At 37.7% G+C, this 15,046-nt stretch overlaps 1 protein-coding gene across 1 annotated transcript in view; it reads right to left on the minus strand.

The window, feature by feature from the left end:
• Positions 1 to 450: 450 nt before the first annotated feature.
• LOC142337841 (uncharacterized) overlaps positions 451 to 15,046 on the minus strand; it is an 84,004-nt gene continuing 69,408 nt past the window's right edge. The window contains exons 6-8 of the mRNA XM_075387392.1: positions 4,938 to 5,193; positions 4,367 to 4,497; positions 451 to 1,964 (exon numbers count right to left, since the gene is read on the minus strand). Of these exons, the coding sequence (XP_075243507.1) occupies positions 618 to 1,964; positions 4,367 to 4,497; positions 4,938 to 5,193 (1,734 nt within the window). The 3' untranslated portion in view covers positions 451 to 617. The remainder of the gene's footprint in view (positions 1,965 to 4,366; positions 4,498 to 4,937; positions 5,194 to 15,046) is intronic.

Consider the following 15,046-nt stretch of genomic DNA (forward strand, 5'->3'; position numbering starts at 1 on the left):
CAACTTTGGCGGTATTTGATTCAACATCAACAACATTTTTCTACCAAATCATAAGAACTTTGAGTATCATTTGGTTCGATAATCCACAATTGAATTTTATAATATACTTCATCCTGAAAATAGCCATATTTTTCAACAAAGACAAAATTTATCATTTAAATTTTAATTTAAACAATCAGTTAATGTACTGTTTCCAAAATGTTCTTTGAGATTCATTTCCTCGCATCTTCAAAATTCATTTTTTGGGCTCGACAGTCTTTACGACAGCATCAAAAAATCTTCGTTTTAAATTGAAATAACCACGAGAAATGCCACATGCTAACATTTATAAACCAAACATTCTCTTTCATTAGATTAACCTACCGATTGGGTTTCCTTAAATAATCTAATAAAAATTGCATTTATATCTTGCCACTTTATCTTGAAAACAGGTGAGATAATTTTGTGAGGGTGGCGGAGGAAATAAATTTGAGGTATCGCTATCATTCCTAAAAAAAATCACTTTCCATTTACCTTTTTAGATCTCTCGAATGCCCGTTTCGAATGATCAAAATGAAGTTTATCAGCGATTTGGAAACGTCAGATTTTCCCTTCAAATTCTAGCAGAGCTTTTAACTTCACATCGGAGCAATTGGCAACAATGAGGCTTCTAACACATTCGAGTAACATTTCTTTCCGTTCAATTTGTTCACGCAGTTGGCCGCGTCTTCTAATGAACAAAACATCAGTTTGCATTGCGTGTTGTTTCGATTGTAACTTTTCAGCTTGGACGAGATGGGTCGAAATACTTTCTGCAATTCTGCGTCGGGTAAACTTAGTGGAATGTTTCGCAATAGAACGAAAAACTCTTTGGGCAAAGCTAAAGACCCATTCGGCTTAGGAGGACAGTATGCCGTTTGAACAGCTGGCATGTACGAGTCAAAAAATGAGTTCACACTCGCGTTTGTGGGCGAGAATTGATTCATTGGCAAAATCGGAGGCGAAATTAGAGACGTTTGATGACTGTAAGGTTGCATGTAATCAAAAACCCCTGCATTCGGGACAATTGCAGCAGTTTGTAACGCGTGCTGGTTGTTGTAAGTAATCGAGGGTTCGATTCCCGACGATGCCAGTTGGGTGGTTTGGGTAATTTCACTTCTGGTGGAAGCAGCGACCAAAGGAGGAAAAGAATAGCCCAAAAATCCCGGACTGTGAGGAGTTAAAGGCGATACAGAAGCTTGCAGAGGACTTACAGACGCAGTCGGAATTGAAATCTTACTTAAATCTGATGCTTGACCAGTCGTGAACAAGCTCGGATTCTCGTTAGGAATATAATTCGGAAATGCAAAACTAGGCCACTGGCTCGGCAGGGTTTGGTTTGCAGGCCCGGTTCCGTCCCGGGTCGCAACACTCTGACCCAAGTTCTGGTTCAGAATTGGTGGCGATGTTTCGTTCAACCAAGAGAACTGTCGATTCAACTCAATGTTTGGAACATCTGGTTTGTTTCCAGATAGATTGAAAATGAACGGATTCGGTGACACACCAGAGAAAAAAGTTGAAGAGTTTGGGGTGACAGGGGTTTTCGGTGTCACTTGAGAATCCAGTTCGTCATTTTTGGAACCATGGACTTTAACATCTGCGCTTTCTTTTTTGACCTCAGTATTTAAGTTTGCGTCAATAAGTTTTCCTTTGACCTGATCGGGATCTGAAATTTGACCTTGAACTTGACCCAATTGTTGTTGAGCATCGACCTTTTGCCCTTGACCAGGAGCAGCAGCTGTTGGAACTGCCGCGACATCCGTCAACTTCGCAGCCAGTACTGTAGGCATGCTCTTGTACGGGTATGGAATCTCAGCACCCGTTAGTTGATGAAGCATGGCTTGTTGGGGAAAAGGGAGAGCAGCTGTCGTGCATCCGTAATTGAGGAGTTGTTGGAACCCGAGTGGGTTCTGTTGTTGCTGAATTGCATAGGACAGGTACTGGATCTAGAAACAAACACAAACCGCCTAACTTGGGATGAAATGCTCTCGAAAGACAACCGGGGCAGTTTAATTTATACAGTGGATGATGGGTGCGGCTAGAAATGTTTTTTTTGGGTTGCAAAAAGCCGAACCCACATGGTTTCGAACCCCGGACCTCCAGGATGCCAATTCGACGTCTTATCCACTAAGCTCTTAGTCCTCGTTATTTTAGCAACAAACTTTAGAACAGAAAGAGAGCAACTAAAGGCCACTCAAAAAAAAACTCAAGCGCGAAAAAGTCACTCAAAGAAAGTTCCAGAACAAAAGTGCAAAAATAGTCATGCGAACATTTTGCTTAAAAAAGACACACACGTTTACAATAACTGCTTCAAATTTCGTTCGAGAGCAATTAAACAAGACAAAATTACACTCACTAGACAAAAATCAGTTCAACACAACCTTGCCTATCAAATATTAAAAGAGTGACAATGGGAGGTATGTTTAAGATCTAGAATGCAGATATGCTAAATTAACATTGCTATCTATCATTCCACAAAATTTCGATTAGTGAAATAAGGAGGGGCTCAGTCCTTATTTTACCCCCTTATAATGAAGATTATGAATACACAATGAGTTTCTGATCAAAAACCCGCATTAACCTTATAAAACTTACATTTTGTAGAAAAAATATTCTGGGGGGCACTGCTTATTTTCAATGTCTCCGCCGTCTTCATGTCTTCATTCCTTTATTGCACAGACCCCCCCCCCCCCCCCCAAAAAAAAAACACTGAAAAATTACACACAAAATCATCGAGTTCTTTGCAAAACAACAGTGCTTTGTTAAGGTTATACTCAGGAAGCGAATCCCTTTTATTCAGAAAAGCCATCGGCATGGATTCGACCGAAAATAGCAGTCAGAACTTACAAAACAACTTTGAAAGCATTTTGGTAATTTGAATAGCAATTGGATTCATGCTGTGCTGCGGATACTCTTAATCCAACAACAAAGAAATCCTGACCCAACAATTGGCCGACATACAAAATAGCGGACACTTTTAAGCCGACAATCAAGTAATTAAATCCGACTTATCGAAAACTTAATTTCATTATTATCCGCGCTCTAAGCGGACAAGTTGTCTTAGTTTAAAAAAAACATCAATTGGCGCAAATTACTTGCTAATTCGGCCATGCCTCATGAAATCTGTCGGCTAAAAGGGGTGTCTTCTAACTTGTGTGTCGGCTAATACCTCTAGCCCCCAAATAAATACAGCGCATCGTGACACATATTCTTTCATAAACTGCCAACCCGCCTTGACAAAGGTGACTTTATTCCTAACTACTCAATTATCGATCAACCAAGCAGCAATTAAGATAAAAGCTTCATTTAAACACGATTTTCGGTGTTTCCATAATCAAAGCTTTGATGGTCAAGACTCACAGCCGATAAAATGCAGAAAAATTTTTTGTCAAAAGTATTGCAACTTTTGACTGGTTAACTTGACTAAAAACCCAAACAAACTTACAGCTATAAAATCTATACCTTCGCTAAAAAAAATTACGAGAAAAATTTCGTTTACTGCCCAAACAGAAGAGAGAGTACTCACCAAAAATGAAGTAAAGTTAAATTTACCAACATCGCGGATATAAAATTAGGGAAAACAAGATTTACTAAAACAGAAAATTTATAAAAAATTACGTCAACGCTTAAGTATACTTAAAGTCACGTAATTTAATAAACTTCCTCGTAAAGATCATAACTGCTTATTATTATTCTCGAAGGTCCAAAGATACCGATTCATTAATGAAGCCGAAAGAGAAACAAAACCGCTAATAAATTATCTCAATTTTGCTAGTTTTGTACATTTGATTTTATTCGCCCCAAAGGCCTACCTCCCGACCTATATTTGCAATCCATTAAAAACTTTATACATCGAAAACCAGGTGACATAATATACTCTTAAGTCCCAAAACAGTATTACAAAATTTGATTTGAAGAAATCGGATACTGCGTGACATACACTAAGAGCTCCAATTAAACATAAATGGGTCTTTCCCATTAATTTTCAGACTATACCGGATAAGTTTAGCCTGGGTGAACTCTATGACCTCAATATAATCATAATGAAGGAAAACTGCACATAAAGAAACTTAAAATATTCTGGAGATTCAATGATTCAGAACTGAATTCAGTTTATACTTTTGAAACGTGCTGGTTCAGCGCTGAAAAGCTCTGCGACTCAAGTCCGGGCTATACCCCCCCCCCCCCAGCTTAGTAGTCATATAATCTATAGCCCCCATCATGGTAACTATACCATAATAAGGGGCTATAATTTCGTTTTGATGGGGGGGCTGCAATGGGAAAGACCCAGATATATTACTTCATAAAAGAGCAGATCTGAGAACTTGTTTAGAAACTGTGATAATACCTGCTGCAAATGACTTATAGCAGCCACTTGCTGGTGAGGAACCAATCCAGAGCCACAATCCACACTCTGGCTGTTCCCCATTCCTCCTGCTCCTCCGCCCGATCCCTCGATCCCAGATGCCCCCACCACTCCTCAAAACATTAGATTCATTTAACTATTTTGGCTACAAATTAAACTGCTTCAGCTTTTATTTGTTAATTAATTAACCTTGCATTATAATTGATAATATTACAGGTTCATATTGATGTGTTTCATTAGTCGAAACACGTAATCAAAGAAAAATCATTAGTTTGTTCAATCATGATAATGAAAAGAAAACTTTGTTCACGGTGGAGTGGAAACAAATCTAAGTCGACAGGTATTGACTTTGCTAAAAAAAGATGTTGAGAATCTTTTATATCAAAATATGTCATTAGATATTAACAACAGTCCCCCTGGCCCTTGAGATATTTACAAGATAAATTTTTGCGACATATACAACAAAAATTAAAATCAAAGAACAAATTAATAATTGCGAGTTTCAGCTTCACCTCGCTTTAAACTAGTCTTTAAGTTTAAAAACTCTACTAACCTTCAACAACTCCCAAGCCGGCTGGATCGCCAACTATCCCGGATCCACTGTTCACACCACACATCATTGATCCAGCATCCTTTGGAAGGGGTTCTCCAATACCAGTCGCTACTGCGGGTTGTGCAAAGGGGGTGTTGCCAATAGGGTTTGGTAGGATGGGTGTGGTGCTGTTCAGGATTCCATTTGGACTCATTTTTGGGGGGTAGCCATAGATGCAGTTTGGATTAATGCAGCTGGGAACGTTGCAAATTGGCATCTAAACATTTGCAAAACTCAACGCTTGTGAACGATTTTCGACGGGCGAATTGCTCTAAAACGACTGGTGAGCGAGAATAGTAAAAGCTTAACTGAGAAAGAGGAACATGAGGTACTATAAAAAGCATCAGGTGCTTAGCAGGCGGGGGGTAGCTAGATTATGATAGGAGAGGGGTGGATGCGAGTGGCGAGAGATGGAGTAGACCATGGGTGATGATTTTGGGGCAAGTAATAGGAGAATGTACAAATTAATGATCTTTTCAATGATTCAAAGCCAATTTGGCAGTATAATCACTAACTTGATTTGCAGAAAAACACAGCGAACAAAACAAAAAATTAATTTACAGCTCCAATATGGTTCGCGCTTTAATATTTCCTTTTTGTAAAGTTTGAGCATCTGCATTGAGTGGCTTATTATCGTTTCCCTTTCCCTCATCGCTTTAATCGAGTTGCTTTACTTTGTACTCAATGTTAGTTGCGCGCATTGACTTATATATGCAAGCAAATGATTAATAACTTTGCTGTGCGCCCCCTCGCTTCCTTTAGGTTTTCTTTAATATTTCTGGCAGGGATTCAAGCTTGTTGTGAAGTTGTAGTTGCTCCGGGATTTCCTCTTCAAGAATGCGAACAATTCGTGGATAGATTACCTTTACTTTGTCGGAACGATCTCAATCTTCAATTAATCTGAAGCGCAGTGTTCTTTTAGCCTTATTTTCTCACTGAAATATTATGCCTTTGACGTATTTATCCGCTCTTGACCAAATCTCTTCGCCAATAAATAAGTTTTAAAAGCTTGATTGCTGTTCTCTTCTGCATTTCTTATTTCTTTTAGGCAGGGTTCGCACTTCGATTTCTTGAATGAAATGCTTTTCGAGTCACCTCGATGACGTTTCGTGAACGGTGCCTTTTGCGGTCTCTCTACCAGATTGGACAACTCTTTTCACTCTAAAATCAGCGGACAGAAAGTAACCCCTTCTTCTACTTATGGTAAGGAAGATTTACACCACCCAGTTCGACTCAGTGGTTCAAAATCTGTCCTGATAATAATTTTTTGAAATTAGATTTGTCAACAGTATTATCCACTACACTGTAGAATACCATTTCATTACATGATAATTGTATAGTCCTGATAATTATACAAAACATCTAAAAACACCAACACAAACCCAGACTCGGCTTCGTGAAGGCTAATAAGGGACACCGTCATTCTTCGTGTACGAAGTTTCCTTTAAATAGGAAGTTTGGTCCATAGAGGGAAAGATTGGCAATATATTTTGAATTTTCTTTTCAACAATTTCACGATAGTTTAGTTGTAAAATCACTGAGTCATGAAAAAATTAGAACTCTGAAGAACATTATTCCAAAATTCTATACCGACAAAAATCAGTATTCAGCTCACGTTATTTTTCCAGCAGTTGATGCTTGGTTTCAAATTCCCTCATTTGCTTTTCTAGCTCTAATCATTTTCATTCAAACAGTGTCTGCTCTAGACGCAAGCTTTGTTTCGAACTTTATCCCAAGTTCTTCATCTTTTCTCGACACAAGCTTTGCTGAAGAAGTTTCCGGAACGATTTCCGCATCCTGGCCGTTCACTATAGATCCTTTTTCTGAAGTTTGAGTAACTGACTTGACGGTTGCCTAAATATCGTTATACTGTCTTTCATTCATTGCTTTAATTGAGTTGCGTCGCTCTGCACTCAAGTTGCAAACCTTTGCTTATATATGTAAACTAATGAAATCTAACTCAGCTCTGCACTCCCTCGTTTGCTTCATTTGTTCTTGAATAAAAATCTGTGACAAAGATTCAAGCTTGTTGCGAAGCTTAGTTGCTGCGGGATTTCCTCTTCAAGAAAGTTAACAATTTGTTGATAGATTACCTTTACTTTGTTGGGTCGATCTGAATCTTCAATTGTTTTGAAGCGCAGTGTTCGTTTAGCGTTATTTTCTTTCACTGAAACAATACACCTTCGGCGTATTTATCCGCTCTTGGCCAAATCATTTCACCAATATATACTTTTATTGGCTCGGTTGGTTTTAATCTGTCCTGATAGTATTTTTTCGAAATTAGATTTCTGAAGAGTGTTATCCACTACATTGTAGAATACCATTTCATTCCATGATAATTGTATAGTCCTGATAATTATTCAAAACATCTTAAAAAACCAACACAAAACCCGACTAATAAGGGACACCATCATTCTTCGTGTACAAAGTTTCCTTTACATAAGAAGTTTGCGTCATAGCAGGAAAGATTGGCAACATTTTGTGAATTCTCTTTTCAACAATTTAACGATAGTTTAGTTGTACAATCACTGAGTCATGCAACAATAAGAATTCTTTACCGACAAAAAAATCAATATTCATCTCATGTTATTTTGCCAGCACTTGATGCTCGGTTTCAAGTTCCCTCATTTGCTTTTCTAGCTCTAATTATTTTCATTCAAACAGTATCTGTTCTAAGACGCAAGCTCTGTTTCGAACTTTACCCCCAAGTTCTTCATCTTTTCTACACACAAGCTTCACTCAAGAATTTTTCGAAACGATTTCCGCATACTGGTCGTTCACTATCGATCCTTTTTCTGACGTTTGAGTAACTGATTTGTTACTGAGTAAATTCCTTATTATTGTTAACCTGGCTTTCATTCACTCCTTTGATCGAGTTGCTTCGCTCTGAACTCAATGTTAGTTGCAAGCATTTGCTTATATATGTAGGCTAACGAATTCTAACTCGAAATATCTGTGACAAGGATTCAAGCTTGTTACGGAGCTGTAGTTGCTGCGGAAGTTCCTCTTCAAGAATGTTAACAACTTATTGATAGATTGCCTTTACTTTGTTGGGTCAATCTGAATCTTCAATTGTTTTGAAGCGCAGTGTTCTTTTACCGTTATTTTCGTTCACTGAAACAATATACCTTCGGCGTATTTATCCGCTCTAGGCCAAATTTTTTCACCAATAAATACTTTTATTGGCTCGGTTGGTTTTAATAGCTTGACTGCTGTTCTCTGCTGCTTTTCTTATTCCTTCTCAGCAGGTTTCGGACTTCGATCTCTTAATTTTCTTAATTGAATTGCTTTTCGAGCCAACTCACTGAGGTTTTGCGAACGATTCATTTGATTTTTTTCTTGCCTTTGGTGGTCTCTGCCAGATTCGACACAACTCCTTCCATTCTCCAAATCAGCGGAGAGAAAGTAACGGCTGTTCTACTTATGATAAGGGCTATTTACACAACCAAGTTCTTCTGAGTGGTTTAAAATCTGTTCTGATAGTAATTTTTTGAAATTAGAATTGTGAACAGTATTATCCATTACACTGCAGAATACCATTTCATTCCATGATAATTGTATAGTCCTGATAATTATTCAAGACATCTAAAAACAACAACACAAAACCAGACTCGGCTTCGTGAAGGGTAATAAGGGACACCATCATTCTTCGTGTACAAAGTTTCCTTTACATAAGAAGTTTGGGTCATAGCAGGAAAGAATGGCAACATATTGTGAGTTCTCTTTTCAACAATTTAACGATAGTTTAGTTGTACAATCACTGAGTCATGCAACAATAAGAATTCTGCAGAATATTTGTCAAAAATTCTTTACCGACAAAAAAATCAATATTCATCTCATGTTATTTTGCCAGCAGTTGATGCTCGGTTTCAGGTTCCCTCATTTGCTTTTCTAGCTCTAATTATTTTCATTCAAACAGTATCTGTTCTAAGATGCAAGCTCTGTTTCCAACTTTACCCCCAAGTTCTTCATCTTTTCCACACACAAGCTTCACTCAAGAATTTTTCGAAACGATTTCCGCATACTGGCCGTTCACTATCGATCCCTTTTCTGACGTTTGAGTAACTGATTTGTTACTGAGTAAATTCCTTATTATTGTTAACCTGGCTTTCATTCACTCCTTTGATCGAGTTGCTTCGCTCTGAACTCAATGATAGTTGCAAGCATTTGCTTATATATGTAGGCTAACGAATTCTAACTCGAAATATCTGTGACAAGGATTCAAGCTTGTTACGAAGCTGTAGTTGCTGCGGAATTTCCTCTTCAAGAATGTTAACAACTTATTGATAGATTGCCTTTACTTTGTTGGGTCGATCTGAATCTTCAATTGTTTTGAAGCGCAGTGTTCTTTTAGCGTTATTTTCGTTCACTGAAACAATATACCTTCGGCGTATTTATCCGCTCTAGGCCAAATGTTTTCACCAATAAATACTTTTATTGGCTCGGTTGGTTTTAATAGCTTGATTGCTGTTCTCTGCTGCTTTTCTTATTCCTTCTAAGCAGGTTTCGGACTTCGATCTCTTAATTTTCTTAATTGAATTGCTTTTCGAGCCAACTCACTGAGGTTTTGCGAACGATTCATTTGATTATTTTCTTGCCTTTGGTGGTCTCTGCCAGATTGGACACAAATCCTTCCATTCTCTAAATCAGCGGACAGAAAGTAACGGCTGTTCTGATTATGATAAGGGCGATTTACACAACCAAGTTCTTCTGAGTGATTTAAAATCTGTCCTGAGAGTAATTTTTTGAAATTAGATTTGTGAACAGTATTATCCATTACACTGCAGAATACCATTTCATTCCATGATAAATGTATAGTCCTGATAATTATTCAAGACATCTAAAAACAACAACACAAAACCAGACTCGGCTTCGTGAAGGCTAATAAGGGACACCATCATTCTTCGTGTACAAAGTTTCCTTTACATAAGAAGTTTGGGTCATAGCAGGAAAGATTGGCAACATAATGTGAATTCTCTTTTCAACAATTTAACGATAGTTTAGTTTTACAATCACTGAGTCATGCAACAATTAGAACTCTGCAGAATATTTGTCAAAATTTCTTCACCGACGAAAAAAATCAGTATTCATCTCATGTTATTTTGCCAGCAGTTGATGCTCGGTTTCAAGTTCCCTCATTTGCTATTCTAGCTCTAATTATTTTCATTCAAACAGTATCTGTTCTAAGACGCAAGCTCTGTTTCGAACTTTACCCCCAAGTTCTTCATCTTTTATACACACAAGCTTCACTCAAGAATTTTTCGAAACGATTTCGGCATACTGGCCGTTCACTATCGATCCTTTTTCTGACATTTGAGTAACTGATTTGTTACTGAGTAAATTCCTTATTATTGTTAACCTGGCTTTCATTCACTCCTTTGATCGAGTTGCTTCGCTCTGAACTCAATGTTAGTTGCAAGCATTTGCTTATATATGTAGGCTAACGAATTCTAACTCGAAATATCTGTGACAAGCATTCAAGCTTGTTACGAAGCTCTAGTTGCTGCGGAATTTCCTCTTCAAGAATGTTAACAACTTATTGATAGATTGCCTTTACTTTGTTGGGTCGATCTGAATCTTCAATTGTTTTGAAGCGCAGTGTTCCTTTAGCGTTATTTTCGTTCACTGAAACAATATACCTTCGGCGTATTTATCCTCTCTAGGCCAAATTTTTTCACCAATAAATACTTTTATTGGCTCGGTTGGTTTTAATAGCTTGATTGCTGTTTTCTGTTGCTTTTCTTATTCCTTCTAAGCAGGTTTCGGACTTCGATCTTGTAATTTTCTTAATTGAATTGCTTTTCGAGCCAACTCACTGAGGTTTTGCGAACGATTCATTTGATTTTTTTCTTGCCTTTGGTGGTCTCTGCCAGATTGGACACAACTCCTTCCATTCTCCAAATCAGCGGACAGAAAGTAACGGCTGTTCTACTTATGATAAGGGCGATTTACACAACCAAGTTCTTCTGAGTGGTTTAAAATCTGTCCTGATAAAAATTTTTTGAAATTAGACTTGTGAACAGTATTATCCATTACACTGCAGAATACCATTTCATTCCATGATAATTGTATAGTCCTGATAATTGTTCAAGACATCTAAAAACAACAACACAAAACCAGACTCGGCTTCGTGAAGGCTAATAAGGGACACCATCATTCTTCGTGTACAAAGTTTCCTTTAAATAAGAAGTTTGGGTCATAGTAGGAAAGATTGGCAATATATTCTGAATTCTCTTTTCACCAATTTAAGGATAGTTTAGTTGTACAATCACTGAGTCATGCAACAATAAGAACTCTGCAGAATATTTGTCAAAAATTCGTTACCGACAAAAAATCAATATTCATCTCATGTCATTTTGCCAGCAGTTGATGCTCGGTTTCAAGTTCCCTCATTTGCTTTTCTAGCTCTAATTATTTTCATTCAAACAGTGTCTGCTCTAAGACGCAAGCTTTTTTTCGAACTGTACCCCAATTTCTTCACCTTTTTCCCACACAAGCTTTGCTGAAGAGGTTTCCGAAACGATTTCCGCATCCTGGCCGTTCACTATAGATCCTTTTTCAGAAGTTTGAGAAACTGATTTGACCGTTGCCTAAACATCGTTAATCTGCCTTTCATTCATTGCTTTAATTGAGTTGCTTCGCTCAGCACTCAAGTTGCAAACCTTTGCTTATATATGTAAACTAATGAATTCTAACTCAGCTCTGTACTCCCTCGTTTGCTCCATTTGTTCTTGAATAAATATTTGTGACAAAGATTCAAGCTTGTTGCGAAGCTGTAGTTGCTGTTGGATTTCCTCCTCAAGAAAGTGAACAATTTATTGTTAGATTACCTTTACTTTGTTGGGTCGATCTGAATCTTCAATTCTTTTGAAGCGCAGTGTTCGTTTAGTGTTATTTTCTTTCACTGAAACAATACAACTTCGGCGTATTTATCCGCTCTTGGCCAAATCTTTTCACCAATAAATACTTTTGTTGGCTCGGTTGGTTTTAATAGCTTGATTGCTGTTCTCTGCTGCTTTTCTTATTCCTTCTAAGCAGGTTTCGGACTTCGACCTCTTAATTGTCTTAATCGAATTGCTTTTCGAGCCACCTCACTGAGGTTTTGCGAAGTATTCATTTGATTTTTTTTTCGTGCCTTTGGTGGACTCTGCCAGATTGGACACAACTCCTTCCATTCTCCAAATCAGCGGACAGAAAGTAACGGCTGTTCTACTTATGATAAGGGCGATTTACACAACCAAGTTCTTCTGAGTGGTTTAAAATCTGTCCTGATAAAAATTTTTTGAAATTAGATTTGTGAACAGTATTATCCATTACACTGCAGAATACCATTTCATTCCATGATAATTGTATAGTCCTGATAATTGTTCAAGACATCTAAAAACAACAACACAAAACCAGACTCGGCTTCGTGAAGGCTAATAAGGGACACCATCATTCTTCGTTTACAAAGTTTCCTTTAAATAAGAAGTTTGGGTCATAGTAGGAAAGATTGGCAATATATTCTGAATTCTCTTTTCACCAATTTAAGGATAGTTTAGTTGTACAATCACTGAGTCATGCAACAATAAGAACTCTGCAGAATATTTGTCAAAAATTCTTTACCGACAAAAAATCAATATTCATCTCATGTCATTTTGCCAGCAGTTGACGCTCGGTTTCAAGTTCCCTCATTTGCTTTTCTAGCTCTAATTATTTTCATTCAAACAGTGTCTGCTCTAAGACGCAAGCTTTTTTTCGAACTGTACCCCAATTTCTTCACCTTTTTCCCACACAAGCTTTGCTGAAGAGGTTTCCGAAACTATTTCCGCATCCTGGCCGTTCACTATAGATCCATTTTCTGAAGTTTGAGAAACTGATTTGACCGTTGCCTAAACATCGTTAATCTGCCTTTCATTCATTGCTTTAATTGAGTTGCTTCGCTCAGCACTCAAGTTGCAAACCTTTGCTTATATATGTAAACTAATGAATTCTAACTCAGCTCTGTACTCCCTCGTTTGCTCCATTTGTTCTTGAATAAATATTTGTGACAAAGATTCAAGCTTGTTGCGAAGCTGTAGTTGCTGTGGGATTTCCTCCTCAAGAAAGTGAACAATTTATTGATAGATTACCTTTACTTTGTTGGGTCGATCTGAATCTTCAATTCTTTTGAAGCGCAGTGTTCGTTTAGTGTTATTTTCTTTCACTGAAACAATACAACTTCGGCGTATTTATCCGCTCTTGGCCAAATCTTTTCACCAATAAATACTTTTGTTGGCTCGGTTGGTTTTAATAGCTTGATTGCTGTTCTCTGCTGCTTTTCTTATTCCTTCTAAGCAGGTTTCGGACTTCGACCTCTTAATTGTCTTAATCGAATTGCTTTTCGAGCCACCTCACTGAGGTTTTGCGAAGGATTCATTTGATTTTTTTCGTGCCTTTGGTGGACTCTGCCAGATTGGACACCACTCCTTCCATTCTCCAAATCAGCGGAGAGAAAGTAACGGCTGTTCTACTTATGATGAGGACGATTTACACCACCAAGTTCTTCTGAGTGGTTTAAAATCAGCCCTGATAGTAATTTTTTGAAATTAGATTTGTGGACAGTATTATCCACTACACGGTAGAATAGCATTTCATTCCATGATAATTGTATAGACCTGATAATTATTCAGAACATCTAAAGACACCAACACAAAACCAGACTCGGCTTCGTGAAGGCTAATAAGGGACACCATCATTCTTCGTGTACAAAGTTTCCCTTACAAAGGAAGTTTGGTTCAAATTAGGAAAGATTGGCAATAAATTGTGAAATCTCTTTTCAACAAGTTAACGATAGTTGAGTTGCACAATCACTGAGTCATGCAACGATTAGAACCCTGCAGAAATTTTGTCAAAAATTCTTTACCGAAAAAAAATCAGTATTCAGCTCATGTTATTTTGCCAGCAAATGATGCTGTTTCAATTTCCCTTATTTGCTTTTCTGGCTCTAATAATTTTCGTTCAAACAGTATCTGTTCTAAGACGCAAGCTTTGTTTCGAACTTTACCCCAAGTTCTTCATCTTTTCTACACACAAGCTTCACTGAAGAATTTTCCGAAACGATTTCAGCATCCTGGCCGTTCACTATCGATCCTTTTTCTGACGTTTGAGTAACTGACTTGTTACTGAGTAACTGCCTAATTATCGTTAACCTGGCTTTCATTCATTGCTTTGATTGAGTTGCTTCGCTATGAACTCAAAGTTAGTTGCAAGCATTTGCTTATATATGTAAGCTCAAAACATCTGTGACAAGGATTCAAGCTTGTTGCGAAGCTGTAGTTGCTGCGGGATTTCCTCTTCAAGAATGTTAACATTTTTTTGATAGATAACCTTTACTTTGCTGGGTCGCTCTGAATCTTCAATTTTTTTGAAGCGCAGTGTTCTTTTAGCGTTATTTTCTCACTGAAACGTTATACCTTTGGCGTATTTATCCGCTCTTGACCAAATCTTTTCGCCATTAAATACGTTTTAAAAGCTTGATTGCTGTTCTCTTCTGCATTTCATATTTCCTTTAGGCAGGGTTCGCACTTCGATTTCTTGATTGAATTGCTTTTCGAGTCACGTCACTGACGTTTCGTGAACGATTCATTTGAATTTTTTTTGTGCTTTCGGCGGTCTCTCTGCCAGATTGGACACAACTCCTTCAACTCTCCAAGTCAACGGACAGAAAGTAACGGCTGTTCTACTTATGATAAGGAAGATTTGAACCACCTAGTTCTGAGTGGTTTAAAATCTGTCCTGATAGTATTTTTTTGAAATTAGATTTATGAACAGTATTATCCACTACACTGTAGAATACCATTTCATTACATGATAATTGTATAGTCCTGATAATTATTTGAAACATCTAAAAACACCAACACGAACCCAGGTTACCCCAAGTTCTTCATCTTTTTTCCACACAAGCTTTGCTGAAGAAGTTTCCGAAACGATTTCCGCTTCCTGGCCGTTCACTATAGATCCTTTTTCTGAAGTTTGAGAAACTGACTTGACCGCTGCCTAAATATCGCTAAACTGTCTTTCATTCATTGCTTTAATTGAGTTGCTTTGCT

This window comes from Convolutriloba macropyga, chromosome 4 (assembly GCF_964194025.1).
Source record: "Convolutriloba macropyga chromosome 4, txConMacr16.3, whole genome shotgun sequence".
NCBI lineage: Eukaryota > Metazoa > Xenacoelomorpha > Acoela > Convolutidae > Convolutriloba > Convolutriloba macropyga.